This window comes from Nymphalis io, chromosome 3, assembly GCF_905147045.1.
Source record: "Nymphalis io chromosome 3, ilAglIoxx1.1, whole genome shotgun sequence".
In the NCBI taxonomy this organism is placed as follows: Eukaryota; Metazoa; Arthropoda; class Insecta; order Lepidoptera; family Nymphalidae; genus Nymphalis; species Nymphalis io.
Window position 1 is genome coordinate 9708614 of NC_065890.1, and position 20058 is coordinate 9728671.

At 33.8% G+C, this 20058-nt stretch overlaps 1 protein-coding gene across 2 annotated transcripts in view; it reads left to right on the top strand.

Annotated features, from left to right (window-relative positions):
* Positions 1–19505, top strand: part of LOC126780659 (T-box transcription factor TBX20-like) — a 32763-nt gene extending 13258 nt beyond the window's left edge. The window contains exons 3-7 of one of the 2 annotated variants that reach the window (XM_050505287.1): positions 8570–8843; positions 8938–9102; positions 17629–17705; positions 18289–18363; positions 18451–19505. In XM_050505287.1, the coding sequence (XP_050361244.1) occupies positions 8570–8843; positions 8938–9102; positions 17629–17705; positions 18289–18363; positions 18451–18892 (1033 nt within the window). In that variant the 3' untranslated portion in view covers positions 18893–19505. The remainder of the gene's footprint in view (positions 1–8569; positions 8844–8937; positions 9103–17628; positions 17706–18288; positions 18364–18450) is intronic. The other variant, XM_050505296.1, reaches the window with a different exon arrangement.
* The last annotated feature ends 553 nt before the right edge of the window (positions 19506–20058 follow it).

Consider the following 20058-nt stretch of genomic DNA (forward strand, 5'->3'; position numbering starts at 1 on the left):
TCACCTCCGTCCGTAGATATATTAATACAAAGTGGACGCTGCACAACCATGGGATTCTAGGTGTTCCCTATCTTGTGCTTGTAATTGCACTGACTCACTCACTCGTCTAACTGGAACACGGTGAAACAAAGTAAGCGGTAGAATATATTTAAGGCTTGCAGAAAATCCTTCAACTAGTATCATGGTCCTATTTGTATTATTACAATTAAACGCAATTCGATTATGTACCTATTTACTTTAATTAATATCAAACTTTGTGCACATACACTCACGTTTAGAGCCATAGGGTCCATTAATTTACGAATTATATAATCATCATTCGTCTTATTTCATTTTATATGAAATACTAAAAAGTCTACGAGAACTTTCGATAATGACATATTAAAACATATTTGATAAGGTTAATTTTAAAAGTATATTACGCCTGTTTAAACTTCACGTATTCGTTTAAAGTCACGCAAACACATGTATGTAGACGGTATTAACAATATCCGTAACTTCTGAATTTCAGCGCCGACTTGCGAAACTCGGCGCCCGCGGAGAACGAAAACACAGGTGTAACTTGAATAGACCCGTGTGCAGCTCGCACGTGCTAAATCGGGGGCTTTGCGGGTATTAACGCTTATTCACCGCGAATTATTTATATATATCCCAAATTATCCCAAATCATTTGTTTAGAACTATTATACAAAAATAATAATTCGTATGTTTTGTTTTTTCTTCAAAAGCAAACTTAACTTTGAATTAATAATCGTCGTTTAAAACTAGAGATATGATTTGTTATAATTACCAACGAAGTTAAAACATCTGTATGCATGCGATTACTATTGATTCTTTTGCCAAACAGTAGATTTTGTATTATTTTGTTTCGGTTTGACGGATGAGTGAGATTTAGTGTCTAGGAGTGAAGTGCCAATAGGTAAGTTCAAGTAAGCACACTTGAAGTTACCTATGAAGAGGATTATCTGCTAGCTTGAAATAAATTAAAAAATTGGCCGTCACGGGACGAAAGATGTGCAACATCGAAATATAATGACATGGAAATAATTTATAATTAATTAGAACCAATGAATAAATAAAAATATACAACATCGTTAGTAAAACATTGCCTCGCCCCGCACAGACAAGGGAGAAGAGAGCGGCAGCGGAGAGAGGGTACGAGAGCGAAATACCGTTTGCCGTCACGGCATGCGAGTCGCTCTTACCCATAAGGCGCGCCAATAGATGTTTCACATTAAAATATGCGATTTTTTATTTATTGTTTTTTAAATGTCACTAATAAATAAAATTTGTACTATTTTACAATTATTACTTTCATGATTTGAGCTGTATACTGTCTACCTAAAACAATTATAGTTATACTTAATATGAACACATATTATCGAAATCTATCCGGAACCGACGGTCATGTTTTAAACAAGACAGGGGTAGAAATACTACAATTTCAAAATAGTGATCTTACAATATACTCGTACCACCAAAGGTTTCGTTCCCTTGGAATCACTGCATTATAGCTGTCATACAGTTCATAACGGACGAAGAGCAGCCAAAACCGAAGCTCCAATACGATATTTTTTTTGTAGATAAGAAAAATTAATCACTAAATACATATACCAAATTATTATAACTATTCGCCTGGCTTAAAAAATTTTCGTACCGCCCTTTTAACTACTCCGAGGCCTCGAACCTTTAACTCTGACCCTGTCAAAACCATATGAGGTTTTTTACATTGGTGTATGTGTCTTCTGCTTATTCAATCCAAAAATAATATATTCACGTTAATGATACCTATAATTATGGAATCGATTTGACATAAAAATCATATAAACCGATCACTTCACCGGACATTAATCAATGTGCAAAGAAATATAACGTATGTGCATTTAAGTTTAATATTTAACATTTTTAAACAAAAGTTCATTACGGACCCCTTGATTACATCCAACTAAATAAGGGTAGGAGGTAAGAGTGCAGTGTGTCATTGCCTCACCACGCAATTAAAACTGTACGCCTAAGTAATATTTGTTTAAAATCACTAATTATACGACCGCTAATAAATACTTACATGCAACATCTGCTGCAGTAATGGTCGCTGTATTGCATTGTAGAAATGTTTTATTTGCTACGCGCGCCGCAACGCGCTCCTACCTTATAATTTTCTGTTCGTGTGAACACGAGTTTTACGTGAACCGATTAAAACATGTATTAGCATTCATTTTTATGTCGACCCTACACTGGGTTAGTGGACTGTCTAGTCTGGTAACTTATGAAACAAAAAACAATAAGGAAAATTGTAAAACGTTACTCTGATAAAAAAAAACAACAAAAATACATAAGTCGCAAGTGGGCCGTGACAAGCGCAGTAGTTATCTGAGATCTCGCCGCCGCGTCTGACGTAGATATTAATCAGAAGAATTGACAAAATCGTGCGAGTGTCGAAAATTGAACGCGGCTTCGAACCCGGACCTCCCAAGACGAGCGATATTTCACCCTATGCGCCATCCGCCCAGCCCCGCCCTACCAGCTCATTAAGCAACTAATACACATCAATCTTTCACACATTCTAACATGCCCATAAAAACTCTATTACATTGAAAATGAACAATTTCTTTGTATAAAAACGAATGTTCCAAAACCTTGAATATAAGAAATCCACTAAGAGAAAAAAGTATGCAAAATGTAACTATATAAGTTACATTTTGCTTATTATTTACTTTTTTTATTGCATTAATATGTACTTTTTTTCAGCAACCTTAAATGTATTTATTTCAAATATAATTGAGTTAAATAATAAAACGTCAATACACAACGTCGAAATAAAGAATTAATATTGTTTTTTTTTCATATTTTCATTCCTTATCAACGTTTTGACCGAACTAAGCTCGAGACCGTATTGGGTCTTCTTATCACCGATTTATAACCACCAAAGACACCATTTACCAAGTTTATGTATTAGGTACTAGTTGCCCCACTCGGTTTCACCCGCGTTAAACGTTATAGCTCCGCTCCTGTGGTTCGTATAACCTTTCTCAATAAATGGGCTAAATCTAAAGCAAAACCATTTTGTCCAATTTAGCTAGTAGATCTTGAGATTCTCTCAACTCTCGAGCATTATATAATAAATATGGATATATTGTTCTTGAGATAGTATACAGATATACGTACCATTCTTATTATAAGTAGGATTATTGTGGGATGTCATACGGTCATTTGTCATCTCGTCACTCACACGTCGGCGCCGTTACGCCCTTCTCCATAATCGCATCTCGAAATTCATACGATGACGTTAAGCTTGTATTTTCAAATTAAAGATAATAAATTACATCATACGGAGAAATTTAAAACTTTAAAATATTGATTTTGAATTTAATAACGAGATTGAATTAAATGCAGTAAAAACGTTTTAGAAGCTATTTTGAGTATTTATATAATTAGTACAAATGACGCATTCAACTGTATTAAACTCGGGTTTAGTATTTCAAACACATCGGATGCGAGGCGACAAGTCGTGACTGCGCCGCACGTCAGTCAGATATACCAATCTGTCATGATACCAACCCCGTGACTGCTTGAATATGATACGAAAATTTTGACTTGTTAAGGCAATATAGTTGTAAATATATGTGCGAAAAATTAATATAATACTTAAATTACGAAAAAATATTAAGTTATTATGTATGAAAATTTATTTTAATTAAAATTAACAAATGTTCGATACAAATAAAAACAGTATTTAACTCAAAAATAATTTCTCGGTCTTGCGGTCTTTAGCAATAAGATTTGTCGTTTCATTTCAAGATTAATTCATCACTTGAATGTTTTATCAGATGAAAGAGCCTTATGCAGGCGTCATATTACTGTCATATGTACACTGTATCGCTATATTCTAGTATGGTGAGTGAGCCAGTGTAATTGCAGCCACAAGGGTTCTTATACCTACCTAACTTCTTAGATTCTATGGATTACAGCGAATTGCCAGTTTAAAAAATAGTTCATGTTTCTTTCGAGTATGATTATACTTACGTCTTATTTCAAAAATGATTTTTTTATGTGCAACATTTTTTCTTTCTGTTGATCTTTAAACAGTAGTACATACTTAATGGTGAATGATATTCATTGACGCATATGGATTTGTACGGTACTTATGTTATTTTGTAATTAAAAAAGGATATTATATTTTTTTACTATACTCAAACTCATACAAACTTACATAATAATAAACGTTTAGTTAATGATTAATCACTGATTTGACATTCAAAAGAAGAATACAGAAATTATTTAACTAATCATTCCTTAAACAAAATTTATACGTAAAGCCGTTAGTTACTATATAATGATAGAATAATGAGATCCCAAAGATAAATATTTTAATACGTTTAACATTGTTTGTAAATCAACAATAAGTGCACATGTATATCAATTACTCGGCGATCATGATAATGTACGTAGATTGTGTTAGATATAATCACAGTTAGATATGTGCCTGCGGCCGTAAAATTAGCGGTAAGTGGAGCCATTATTGATATGAAATATTCATTGGCCACCAGCTCGGATTGTTGTCACTTGAATTATGCAGCAGAACTCACCCGCAGCTCACTATTACTGCTAATTTGAACTAACGCGAATTGCTCGCATGATAATCAATTTAACAGATACATGTTCTCATAACTATTATGGCTAGTAACGCGTGTAGTAATTATTGTTTTAATGAATTTCGATAAAAAAAATTATCTGTGCAAATCTAAGAAAGTATTTTTCTAAGAATGTAAGCGTCATTCGTTCTAACACTTTTCATTCATAAAAAATATTTTTTGTTGCTTAATTGAAGCAAATTTTGTATTCAATTTGTAGCGTGCGCGTTAAAAAAAGTTTAAAAAACTAGACAAGAATCTATAAATATATACTTGAATACCGTAAGTAAATAATATATCGATGCATGTTTTTTACTTCAAGTTATATAAAATCACGTTAGTCATAGATTACAAAGTCTAGTTATTTAAAAAAAAGTTTGGGTTAGTGAACTTTTTTTAATATAAATAATAATAAACCACAAAATTCGAATAATATTACATATTATTCGAAGTTTTACGTTACCTACCTATTATTACTTGAAATACCAAAGTACATATATGAATCTAAAAATAATACATAACTTATAATTTCTGGTTTCTAAAGTATATTTGTGTATCAGTTACTTTATCTACGACGACATATACTTATAAATGTATGTTGCTTTATTTTTCCGAATGTCTTATTAAACAATTAATACGATTGAGTTATAATCTTGTGCAGTTTTTGTTGACACTTGCGAGAAAGTTTCTTCCATAATAATACCAATAAGGCCCAATAGGTAGCGCGCGATTTCTGTTGAATAAATTGTTTACAAAAATTAAAAATTCAATGCACTCCAGAAAAGTCGATTTCGCTTAAAACGAGGATTACTATAACCTAATTACTATTCTCATAAACGCATAATAAAAAGGTCAAAAAGGCCCTAAGTAGGTATAATATATAGTTCTAGGGCATAAAGTAAATTGACAAGTTCAATTAATCGTAATCCGACGATATTAAGATATCAGATGTAGTTTATATTAAAATATCAAATAAGTAATTGTATGGGTAATATAATTAAAGATATTAATCGATTTGATTTAAATTATTATTACTCGATAAATGTGGATATATCAAAACATCATTAATGATACGAAGCGATTGCTTCAAGTGCGTTAATGAGCAAAATATGCGCGCGCCATCTGTCCCTAATCAACGAATCGAGTTAATTAAATCGCTGGCAATATGGCGGCGTATAATTGCTAATAATAAAGCGCTTTTCTGTATAATTAGACGCGCGCTGATTGGCCGAGCGGCCCTATCACGACGTGATAACATAGCGTTAATGTTTACTGCCTATCCTGCAATAGCCATTCTATTATCATATATACATATAGAATAATTCCTTAATTTATATTTCTCTAAGACTAGAGACATATACACCTTACATTTTTGTTCTATGTTCACATGAACGGGTGCGGATGAAAATATTTATTCAAGATAATTTCATTAATTAATACTTAATGTAAGCTTCATATGTGAAATAACCGAATCTTAAAACTATTTATCTATTTGTGTAAGACGGTTATGTTTACATAAGCTATTCCGAGTGTCATGTCAATTCATACATGTTCTTGTAGGTGCTCTAAGTACTAAAAACTGAAAGTTGCACATTTTTTAATGATGCTCGAAAAAAAAAGTTAAATTCATTGTAATTCTCATATTAATACGCACACATATGAATACATTTCTATTTAATTATATATTTATTTAAATTTTGAAAAGTACCTTCCGACATAAAAATGTTAAACATGGATAAATCCAAAAATATCGACAATGAATAAGTAAGAACTTTTATAAATGGTTCCTTCTAATAAAAGAAATATGACAAGGATTCATGGTCGAAAGATATGCAATAGTGCGTTGAGGAGATGCATCAATCCGACGCGCAGGGAAACAATGATTGACGAGTTTGCACCTCGCCTCTAATTAAGATGAAATGCGCTTGCGCACTGACACAACACTCTTTACTTATTTTTAAACTGTATCTATATTAAAACAATTCATCTACAGTATTAAACTTACAGCATATGAATATTACATTTATTTTTAGTTTGTAAATTGGATATATAACTATAATATGTATTCGTCATATGTTTAAATAGCTCTGTAAATACAACATAAGGAGAATTAGAATACGTTAGTAGAACATACATTTTTTTTCAATCACGTCGTAAGAATATAACAATATCGTATAACAAGACGCGGTAAAATGGTCGCTCCTTATTTCTGTCTTCGGTATCTGCTCATTAAATCTGGTGTACGTACTTACGTCTCTTAATCCTTTTGCTCCAACTCGCTTTTCCGCTAACTTTTGGGTGGTAGAATGATGGACGACGTCGGTGGTAATATATCATTGCGGCAATATATATCGGTGTACGCCGAGTGTCGCCATTAACGCATGCGCGAAATTGCCCGTGCCCGCACTTGCACTATCGTGAATGCTATAAGAGGCGTCTCACAAATCGACGCGCGCGACCACGGCTAAAGGTGCATAAATCTTATTAATGGTATTCTTATTTTCGTTCTCCCTCGATGTTGTAAAATCGTTAGAACGTACACTGCTAATGACGCTTTGCCTTTGTTGCATCGCGCATTAACTACCACGTCTATAACCGTGAAACGTAAAGATTTCATTACAAATCTTTACCCAATCATAGCTATTGTGAATTATATAGAATACAATAAAAACTATCCTTATGGGTGGTCTCAGTAAATGAGCCTATAGTTAACCGTATTTTTGAGGTCACAAGTAACGTTATATTCATATCGCCCAAATTCACATAGCAAATCGTCAATTGTATTTACTCCAGTCACTTCTGGTAATGTTAACAAAAAAGCAAGCGACCGCTACACGTTCCTGTTCTCAGCTTACATCAAAGATTTGTTGTTTCCGTTCTTGCCGCTTCAATGACTACCATTTTATGTCGATTTGAAGATAGTGTTACACGCGCTCGCTACCGACACCAGTTTTTGTCACACTCCTTTCTTCATACAACGACTTTATTATCTTCAATCGTTTTTTCTTACATTTCAATTTCGCTGTTCTGTTCCTCATTAGTAACTGCTACTATTAGTGATTTGAAATGATCAACCTTAAATGAATAACATTCTTTGTTAGGGAAAAAAATAATGCCAGGAAACCACATTCACTGGGAAGAGGGTAATAAAAACCATTACTTTAGCCAACCACAGGCAATTTTACAAACAGTAAGCTAAAACACACCTATACAAAAATGTCTACCCATTCATCTTTCTACAACAGGAGACATTAAAGAATGTCTCTGTTAAGAAGGGGAAGGGGAGCGAGAGTCAGATAGTATAGCAGGGAATATTTTCTGATATAATTATGTGTATGTTTGTATTTTTTACATCTGTTTGACTATTTTAGACTCTAATGATTGTTAGTAGTTTTTTCGTAATATTGTTATTAATTTTTACTATTTTTTTATGGTAACTATTTATCACTTTTGACATCTTGACAATATTATAAATAAGCATGTTACATATTGTTTGAAATATAGAAAAAAATAAATCTGTTACGAAATATTAATTAATTCATGGAATTACAAGGTATATCATAAATGCAAACTTACAAGGCAATGTCGCTTTTATTATTTGCGATAATTTGCGATAACCTAACCTCTAATGAGCAAAGACGATTGGTGCCGGTTTCAGCAAGCGATAATTTTAACTCATGCAAGTAATTATCGAATAATTGCGTTAATGTGAAAATATACGCTTTAACAAAACAATAGAACGAGGAAGTCGATAAAACAAAAGAAAAATATGCAACTAATGCATTTGACTTGCCTTTTACGCTAAATTAAAAATAATAGTCTGAATTAGCTTATTTTTTTTTCTTTAATTTTCATAACGATTAATGTCTATCAATATCATATGCTTTGAATGCTTATCTATTTCTGCCTGTTGTTTTAACAAATATAACTATCGACAGACGCATGTTCCCGACTGTACGTGTGTCGTTCGCGGGGTGCCGTGCGGAGGCGAGATACGCGGTGTTGCTGGACGTGGTGCCGGTGGATGGCAAGCGCTACCGCTACGCATACCACCGCTCCTCGTGGCTGGTGGCGGGTAAGGCGGACCCACCCGCGCCCGCGCGCCTCTATCCACACCCTGACTCGCCGTTCTCCGGTGATCAGCTGCGAAAGCAGGTCGTCTCGTTCGAAAAAGTCAAGCTCACCAACAACGAGATGGACAAAAATGGACAGGTAATGAATTATTTTAAATTATACCTATATTCGGAAATAACGTTATATTATGTGAATTAATATTTTATTATATAATATGTAATTTTATTCACAGTTGGTGTTGAATTCAATGCACAAGTATCAGCCTCGTATCCACTTAGTCCTGAGACGGGAAGGTGCTATAAACGCCCCGATAACAGACCTCGAGCAAGAAGAGTTCAAAACGTTTATTTTTCCGGAATGCGTTTTTACCGCAGTCACCGCCTACCAGAACCAACTCGTAAGTACATACTGTAACATAGTCTGACCGAGCTCCGTCTGGATGGTCATAAATAAGATGTCCACTGTTTTATTTGGCATCATTTGTTGGTATCATTCGATTTCTAAAATAGATCAGAGGAGCAAACGTTTGAAATTGCAACGAGTTGTCGGCTGACAATCGACGTAATCTATTTCTGGCGTACTAATTGCATCTTGCTGAAAGGTATGTCCAGTCTGAACAAAGGGAGGTAGCACATAATTTTTTGTTTATCAACCGGCCACCGAGGGCGACGCCGACGATGGACGGACAGCGCGGGTGACGGCCGCTCGATGCTGACGATTCAAGTTTTCACCGAGCTAAATATACCACTGTCTGACTCGATTGTGCATCGTCGGTCTGTCGATGCTAATGTATTTTCTTGTTACATCTCAAACATTACAATTATATACGAACGTAAAACTATATTTTGTACTTAAGTGTCACAGTTCAGTTTATTAAAATTTAAACTATATTTTATTTTAACAAAACGGATACATTTTTATTGATCTATTTAAAAAATATATTTAATTAAAATTATGAATACAATGGCATAATTTTATCTTCAATAAAATAAAATAAATCGTTTACAGAACTGCTACCATAGTGACACAAAAGGTTCGATTCGCTTCCCGCTCCGCTTGTGGTACCGCTAAGCCCACCCGTATCCACGCGCTGCATGTGTCGCCACGAGCAATTAATTCCCTGTCACAAGAGCGTTTGGGCGTCACAATTTCTCGTTTTGTTTTCTCCCGCGCAGTAATTAGGACGTTTTGAGGTTCATAAAGGAAGCGTTACTTTATATCGACAACGGGCTACATAAATCTTCATTCGCCCGTTAATTAGCTCTCGTGTTTCGGTTTTCTTAAAATATGAACTTAGACTCATGTTTAGACAATTCGTAAATTAATATCAGACAATATGCTTAATATTTTAGTAAATATTTATTTTAAATAATTATTCATTTAGTAAACAAACTTCTTGCCCATAGGCAACAGTTTGCTTGCTCCACTAAATGTTTCGTCTATACAATTTGCAGTAGGAATGACTCCCTAGGGTAGAGTTATTGATAACTATTGATTCTAACGCACAACTAGATTTACAGCCTAAGCCTATTGGTACTATGTATTACTACGAACAGAATATATCGTCTTTTAATAAATTTAGAGAATTATAAATTAAGCCATATGTATATATACCATATAGATCATAAGAAAAAAAAATAAGCAAAATAAGTATAAGAAAATAATACAAAATATGTGTCATAACAAAAATATAACTTAGGAATATTATATGTGGTATCGACTGCTTGATCAGGAAAAGCCATCTCAGGCGCAGCTACGATTTGGCTGACGTCACAACTCTGACAGCTTTAACATTTGTCGAACGCGGAGATAGTGTCACTGATAACCCAATCCCTTACAACAATAAGAGCACACTTAACGTGTTTGCACCTGCGCCGAACGATACGTCTTATACCCACATAATTCTATTTTTGACAACAAATTTATAAAGTGTTTGTCGCTTGGCTTAATCGGTAAATCTAAAGCATTTGTATACTATTATCACTTAAAAATAAAGTGAATTCACTTACACGTGGTGGCCCAGTGGTTAGACCGCGTGAATCTTAACCGATGATCGTGGTTTCAAACCCGGACAAGCACAACTGAATTTTCGTGTACTTAATATATGTTTATAATTCAACTTTTAGGCTTTACTTACACGTATTTTTTATTCATATTATTCGTGAACATTCACCGGTTAAGGAGCTTTCATTACAGATCAAGACATTGTTCTTAATTGTAATATTCAGAAAAGTAAGAACTCGTAAATATTCCACTCATAGACAAAGACCTCCTTCTCTTTTCTTAAAGAGTTACGTTGCTCCAGTGAGGTTTGGTGGGTAATATACAAGTGACAGCATTTCATCCGATTTATGCAGATTTCTACACAGTATCCTTCACCGTGGAGCACAAGATAATAAAACACAAATTATAAAGCATAGCAGTTTTTATATTTATATTTAATAAAATTGGCATTTTTATTATATATAACAGACAATTGGTTACAAGTATATATATTTGTAATAAACAATGTTACAACTTTACAAAATGTGTCACAAAAATTTATTCACGTTGGTTATAAAATCGATTCAAAACATAACATCATTATTGGTGCTTTATCATTTAGGAACGTTGATATGAGATGAGATAAAATCTTTAAAAAATTGTGAAGTATATTTTTTGTGCGTTTGCCGTGAGACTCGACGTCGCCGAGGACGCGCGCCGCGGGGTGGTTTCCCGGGAAAGCGACGAACCTGCTTTAATATTTAACATTTTACACCCACCATACAGTCGTTCGTTTTGTGATCAATCCTTTGTCCGGGATTCAGCTCGGGGTGAGGTGACAATGTTAGTAAGAGTTTACGCGTCCTCGACACACAATGCATTTTTTAATATCCGATGACTAGTGAATTTGTTAAGATCGATTGCTCTGTTGAGGAACGACGGAAAAAATCTCGCGGATGGCAACCTGCCGTGACGGATCGACTGTTCAAACATGTTTATCCCAAATCGTATTATCTAATAAATATTTGTTTACGAAAATCTTTAATAACACTGTGACTATGCATAAACTATTTTCAATTCTTGAAATACAATATAGCGATTAGAGAGATCGAGCCAACAGTTTCGTTAGTCATACCTTTAGAATATTACACGTCTAAAGGAGATAATCACGAAAATAACTGCGCCTAATCAGCCGTACGTAGATGCGTAAACACGCTCAATAGCTACTTAATTGAAATTTATTTCTCATTTCTCAGTATCAACAATCAATATTCTAAAATCTTCAATCCGAGGCTATTCTCACATTGAACATCCACAAACGAGTTCTACTCAGACATAATCGAACAATATAAAGAAGGAGTAAAGGCAAACACAATTTCAATAACAAAGGGCAGCCATGACAAATAAACATATTTCACGGGCCAAAATGGCTGCGGTCAGGTGTCACGAGTGTCCCTCCTCCGCGCCGCGTACCTCTCGCCCTCACTTCTTTTTCTCTTCAAATAATCGATTCATTCTTATGAATACGATCCTTTTATATTTGTCAACGTGCTGCTATTAATATTTCTCGATTATATCGTAAATGACTAATGATTTATCTATAAGGTCATTGCTATGCATACACTTGAGCTTTATGTTCGGCTTAACTTCGCAACTTTAAACCATAAAACATTTAACTGAAGTCTCATATCGATCTGAATTATTTTATATTGCTTAGCGAAGTATATTTATAATAATATAATTAAGCCAATAATATGATATTCCAAAAACAAGAAGTCAACGTACTTGCTTATGAGAGGATTTAAAATAATTTAACATGAAATTATTTATTGGTGTTCTGTCTCATTCTCTCCTGGTATGTCGGACTAAGGTTGGTAAAGCGTGATCTCCTTCTCACTCGCCATCGATCACGCGAGGTGTGACGTCACGCAGAGCCGTCGTGTGCGGCCCGTCTGAATTTATTGCGTCTGCGCACCCAGCCACCTTAAAAGATCTACATACATATATCGTAGCTTAAGCTTTACATTTACTTAATAAACTAAAAAACATATCAAATAAACGGTAAAGAATATGTTAGTATATTTCTGACGATATTCAACATGCAGCAAGGAGATTTTTGTTGTTGTTGTTTATTTTTATATAATATTATAAAATATGAGAAAAAAATAATCCTGTTAGGTAAAGGCTATTTTTTATAATAAAGTAAACTTTAATCATTAAAGTAGACATTGATGTCTGTTTTTAAGTCAATAGTTAATCGATCCCTACGTCATTGATCTAATGAAACTCTTACCGTACTCGTTTTTCTGCTGCACATAATCGTAGGTACATCATATACATTATCCACACACACCTTTTTGCCAAATCAAATGTATTAATTGGCCTTGTTTAGCTTAAGAGCACTTCACTATTATCACATTTTTAATCTGTACCAGATGTAACCGACACTAGCTTTGACTTTGACGTATGTCACTTCAATTCTGTTTATTTTTTCACCACCGTTGTAACTTGATGTAAATTGTTTATAAAAAACTGTTTTTATTGAAATGTGGCAGATCGCCTACTCACTGATCTTTAGAATCTACAGTCGTGATTACGGGCACGAATGTAAGGTCGACCTCATATTAACCGTGGGCCCATTAAGAGAACTTTTGACTCGGCTCAGAGGAACTTCCGACGGGATTCAATATTAAATCAACATTTTAAACATGAAAATTAATAAAACGAATGATTTACTTGTTTAATTAATAAATAACGAAAATTAAACCAAAAAAAGTTTAAATGTTTAATTGATAGCAATATCGACTGAAAATTATGTGGATGAGTAGAGTACTTTTAAGGATTGCAAATGAAATTGCTGATGACGTATACAATTTACATGAAATATCATTTATTCTTTCCATCGGCACATTACGGGAAAGTTTACAACTTATCGAATTACTGGATGAAGATGATGAACTATAAACGTTGAGTTTGTTCGGACTTCACACATCGATGTCGACTTAAAACTCATTAAATTTATGAAACAATTATTAGTTTAAATAATAATTATTAATAGTTTTAATGTTAACAGCCGACAATGTTACCCTTAAATACTTATATTAGCACAAGTTTATTTATTATAACGAAGGAATGTAACGGGTTTCACCTACTTATCGATGCCACATGCATCGGCCGTAATTTCAGAACACTTGCAAAATAATAAAGCATTGCATTCTCGAAATCGTCGTTTACAGCTCCCGCAGCTGTTGGTCGTTTTAAATTTATTGTCTTACCGCAATTCCTATAATCAGTGAAACTTTAGATATCTACTCGCGAGGTTTCTTTCATTATCATTAATTTTAATGAAACTTTGACCTTTTAAAGGAATAATGATGTTGTTATTTATTAAATTACAAAATATTTTATATTATAATATTGTGTTTTCAGAGCAATGAAAAATAATGAAAAAATAATATATACCCATAATAGAAATAAACTGTTCATATTATTTTTTAATTTATGTCTTCATGTTAAATATAACGCTACACTTCAAATTCAATTTGAATTATTATTAAAAAATTGTAGTCAAAGTGATTTCGTATTAAAAATATAAATAATGTTGATGTTAAATTAGCAATAAAACAGTTAACAGTTAAGAGCTACAATCCCGTACATCAGACAGCGCCCTATATCAATCAATACAACTATAAGGAGAACGGTCGTGGTAACGTGACATTTATTTATTCCCTAGAATGTTGCTGTCATGTCCCCTTCCTCGTACCGCCATGTTTACACGAATGATTCTTTATTTTTCATTTAAAAATAAGTATACAAGCCAAGCCCGCAATGTAGTTATTAGTTTTGTTAAATATTACAAGAAAAAATGTGTTAATTTTGCAATTGCAAGATTTAATTTAAGTTCAACCTTATTTTTATTTCTAAATAATCTTACATCATTAATGCAACATCTAGAAAAGTCCATATATAGTATCTGAGATTGTTGGCAATAAATATTGGCATTATTAAAATTTCTAACTATATTAACTACGCATGCGCAAGCGCAGTAAGTTACTAACTATTACTAGTAACTATTCACCTTGTCTTGACGCTTTTTTCTGAATGTTTTTTGTCTCCCGCCCGGGAATAATGTCATTAAGGCGCCTTTAATGTTGTCAGTGAGCGAGCGCGGCACGCCGCCCAAGGAGAACGTTTGTTGATACTTAAATTAGGTTGTTTTGACACGCCTCGTCCTTATGTTTGTACTTAATCTAATAAACGTCTCTTACGTGAAAGGGATTCATTCATTACTCAGTGCGTTACGTTGTAGATATTTGTCCTGTTTTATTATAAAAAAAATCATTGATTATAATATGAGAACATTTGTGATATAATAACCATATTTTTAGTTCTTTTAAATTATCATTAAACGATTGATACATGTTATAAAAGTAATAACCCACAAATGTGTCACAGCCTCTTTTATTCTATACACTCGGATATCTCGACACAAAAATAAATGCATTAAACTATTCATTAAAGACATACTAAGAAAAATTAATATTTTTAAAAATAAAATTAATGAAATGATTTCTACCCTATTTTATGATCCTGCTTTACTGTACCTATTAAAACCGTTTTCAATACGAAGCACAATTTTGGTTTTGTGTTAAGAAAAACGTATTTTAATTTAATAATAATAATAATTATTTATTTAAATAAGATACTCATGTAAAAAACAGAGTAAGTTGAAAGACACTTTTTTTTTTAAATCTTATAATTAAAAATTAAAGTCAAAATGAGATGTACCCAATATTTCACTTAAATCTCAATTTTATTATATAAATAATAAAGACATTAAATATGCTATAAAACTTCAGTGACATATTATAATTTATGAACCTAATTTAGGAACACGTTTAAAAACGAAAAATACCTACTGAACTCGACCACATACATAATTAGAATAGGACAATATTTGAGCTACCTGATCGTAGGCGCACTTATTACAGCAGGCGCATGCGCGAGAGACGCCATTGTAGTCAATAACCTGCCAGGTGGGCGTGCAATTGTAAGTAGCTGTATGACCCTCGACACCTCATCCCTGGTGCTCGTTCACTCCGAGGGGCGAAGAAACATGTCCGTACCGTGATATGAGACCTCATTGTGTCTCTCAAATACTATTCACCTCAAATGACTACGCATGAATTATATAGTTATATTTAAACTGAATACTGAACAAGACGTGACAGTCTTGTTCAGTATTCAAATTCAAATATCGTTACTAATTTAAGAGTTAAAAGTCATATTATTTTCGTATTAATTAGACACTTCTATAAAATTCCTCACTAACTAAACACGAACACTTGACATAAATCGGTCAATATATCGTAATGTTTATTGTTCCCTTTGATCTGGAACAATACTATGCGACTTTATCAAGAAGCTTCGTAGATTAACGCGACTCCTTGACGTAAGATCAAACAGATTCATAAACATTTTTAACAGTAAAATAAGCGTTTAATCGTCGTCGCTTGAAATATTTTTGAATCGTTTGAAAAAAATCAAATATTTTGTCAGTGAATATCGTTAACGTTGCAATTTCCGACGTACATTCGTCGAGTTCATCGTTCTAAATTACCTGTCTAGTGCGAAGTTGTCAAAATACCATGCAATTAACTCGTGTGTAGGTAGGCGAGTCAAGTGGAACATTCGTGTACTTCGTGTCATTTGCAGCGCTGTAGCACTAAGGCAAAGAGCACAATAAAACATGCGAGACGAGGTTGTAGCGCTTATGTCTGCTAGAATAGCTCAGCAGCTCGCATAGTGCGGGATCACTCGGCAGATAATTACTGGCGCGTCGCCGGCCGCCGCTACACGCATTGCTGAAAGATTGACACGAGCTCGATGGCTGCCCGATGACTTGTTTATTGCAATTACCGCAATGCCGAATTCACACTTCGCCAATTGACTTGGCAATTCAATTGAACATTTTGTAAAAATTTCAAAACCAATTTAAGCTTCATGGACTGAATTGAATTTACAGAACCAATAATACAGATATATTACTTATTTGATATTGTTCATTATAATCGTTAAACTAAAGAAAACATTTATAAACATACATATTAAACCACATTTATTCAGAAAAAAGTGAACTCTATAGTTACGAGTACGAGTAAATATGTTTGTGTCACATTTTATTAACCTGCTTACCTTTATTAAAGCTTTTCCTTTTTAACACGGACCAAAAGCTCTGTCAAAACAGTATAAACAGTATTTTATTATTTACTTACTTTTAACTGTCCGGATATTAGGCGATTGAGTGCCATTTGAATGGCACCGGGTTCGCGGGAGATTTGTCGTAAATATTATTTACAAATTGTATGGTGGACCCAGCGGGAGCGTCCGCGCAGCGAGGGGGCGATTTCTCATCACAGTACTTGGCCTCTGCCAAACACATTTTTTAACACCTCCGACTGTACCTAAATCAACAGAGTATTTTATGAGTGCATCGACTTAATTCCGCTTGGTCTCCAAGAAATTTATAAAGCTACTACATACGAACATAACTATACACTATAAGCTAAAACGATAAGGTTGTCGGTAATTACTTTATCATTGTCGTTTTCATAAAAAAATATACATTTTTATACACTTCACATTGGCTATACCTAGTTTTGTTAATCGAAAATAAAACAATATATAATATTATTTCATTATGCTTATTAATTAATAATAATAAAGTATATAATAATATTTAAAGAATATTTATGGTGTTGACTGCTGGTACTATATTTTAGTTTAGATTTAGAACCCTTTAAATCAAAATTTATAGGGGACATTTAATAGTATATTAGGGTTGTTATTATTTCTAATAGAATTATACATAAATCAAGTAATATGTTATCGTCTCTAACAACATCATTAAGATAAATAACCTTATTTATTTTTGTTACAGATTACTAAACTCAAAATCGACAGTAATCCATTTGCCAAGGGATTTCGGGATTCTTCACGTCTCACAGAATTTGAGAGGTATATATTTTTTTCTTGGTTATTTTTATTATTCCAATAAACGTTATCGTAATATTAAAATAAGGTCAACACGCTTTGTTAACATTTTTTTCAATAACCTTTAGTTGTCAATCAATATGTACACATTGTTGTGTATTTTGGTAATCTTCTGAATAATTGCAAGCAGTTGTAAACACAAAAATTGCAAACTGTATCAGGGAAACTGTACGATAATAATCATCCACTGGTACGTTCGTCGCATATCATTCACTCGGTCGCGAGCAGTCATTAGTCCTCATTACGAGTATGACAGAATTTGGTATCTGTTCTTTAATCGAGCTTCGGACACGCTCTCAGAAACAAACGCAGCGACACTGATTGATGCCTGTGCCTACTCAATTACAAGTCTATCTCTAACTCTTAGTAATCGAATCGAGATGAATGTGGATCACTTTACATTGCTCGATTATTTATAATTTGCTTACGATTTCTCAAAGCGCATAGTTGTTATTTTCTTTAATACAAGTTGCCGTTTCCTGTGTAAACGACTTAATTACGTTTTGTTGGTTAAGTTTATTTTATTTTGAATTTGTTTCTTTTTGAGATTCTATATCACGGGGGAGCACGAAAGAACACCCGTCTTCCCCGATGACGCGCGCTACAGCGCTGCCAATTCTAGGTAGATAACTAGATACAATTATATGTACTTTAAGTTTAGTATATTTGCAAAATGGCAAAAACCTAAGTAATATTCAAATTTTTGCAGGGAAACGATGGAGTCGATGCTAGCGGAACAGCATTATTTAAGGTCTCCATTACGACCGTTCGACCTGGACCAGCATAACAACAACCTTACTCTGGAAGAAAAAGCGATATTGGCGGCCCGGTCTCAACTGTTTTTGCGTGCAGCGTACCCACTGTACGGCGTTCCGGCGGCAGCTCTCTGGGGTCAGTGGGCGTGCTTGGCGCCACAACTACTGGCACAACAGCATCTTGCGTCTGGATCCGGATTGCAGCTGCCGCGTCCGGTATACCCTGGCAGTGTCCCACCGCTGTCACAACACCGGTTTTCGCCTTATCCGCCACGGCGCGCTTCGCCCGGGTCTTCCCCGGACTCGTTGCGCGATGCGAGCCCCCACTCTTTGCCGCACACGCCGCTCCCCCCACACGCCCCGCATACCCCGCACCCGCCGCACAGTCCCACTTAGTGCATTACGTTATGTGACAGCAACTGGTTAATAACGATCTCTGTAAATGCTTTTTTGTGAACTCAAATTTTAATTTGGCGACGCTGTGTTTATAGTAGGAAGCACATTTTAAGTTTTAGTACATTTAATAATTAATTACAAAAACAATGAATAGTGCTTTTGCATTCGCGAGTGAGTTTTATACAGTGTCGCCAATCATTCTGTACAATATTGTAAAATAAAATATTTAAATTTAGCTTAAGGTTGTAATTATTGTTGTTATAGAATAATATTATGTTCCTAATTATTTTATTTTAGGTGGTTTTTCTTTCAGTTTATGATTTTTCGATACATCTAATAATGTAACATTTGAATTTAATACTTTTGGTAAAATATTTCGACATATCCGATATTTTCAAAGTATTCATAAGTTGGCAAATGATTTAAGTCAGTAGGTGAAATGTGCAATACAAAATAAATCATAATGTTTCAAACTTGCTATTTGTAGTAAGATAGATATTATAATTAAAATGTAGATATATTTGCTGTCTGTGTTTAAGGTACTCTGTGGTATCATAAATGGACAAATAGAAGTACCTATATTAACTATGTAGTTAAATTATAATTATTATAAATAATATATTGATAATGAATAAAAAAAATTAAATGTTTGTTAACATATAATATTTTGTTTTATTTTTTAATTACTCAGTCTCCCTTTTTTCAGTTGGACCTAGTCCAGGCATGTACTAAATCAACTTTTTAGACATATATATATATAGGTATATATAGAAAATAAACCCCTTTTATTTTATATTATATATTTTATTTATATTTTATAACAGGATAGCATTGTTAAAAGATATAACCGCACAAAACATAATTTTTTATTTTCATTACGGAATCGAAAACACTCAACAGCATTGGTACTTCGATTGACAAGGATTTCTTTTAAGATCTGAATTGGTCCCTTTGTAAACATTTAATTAACGACGAGCGAGTAGGTAGTGAACGGCTAGCATTGCAGAAACTATATACCTACTAATCATTTGAATATTTTTTTTTATTGATTGAACACAATTACTTGTGGTATGGCTTTATGTAAGCTCGTCTGGGTAAGTACCACCCACTTATCAGATATTCAGTACTTGGTATTATTATGTTCCGGTTTGAAGTGTGAGTGAGCC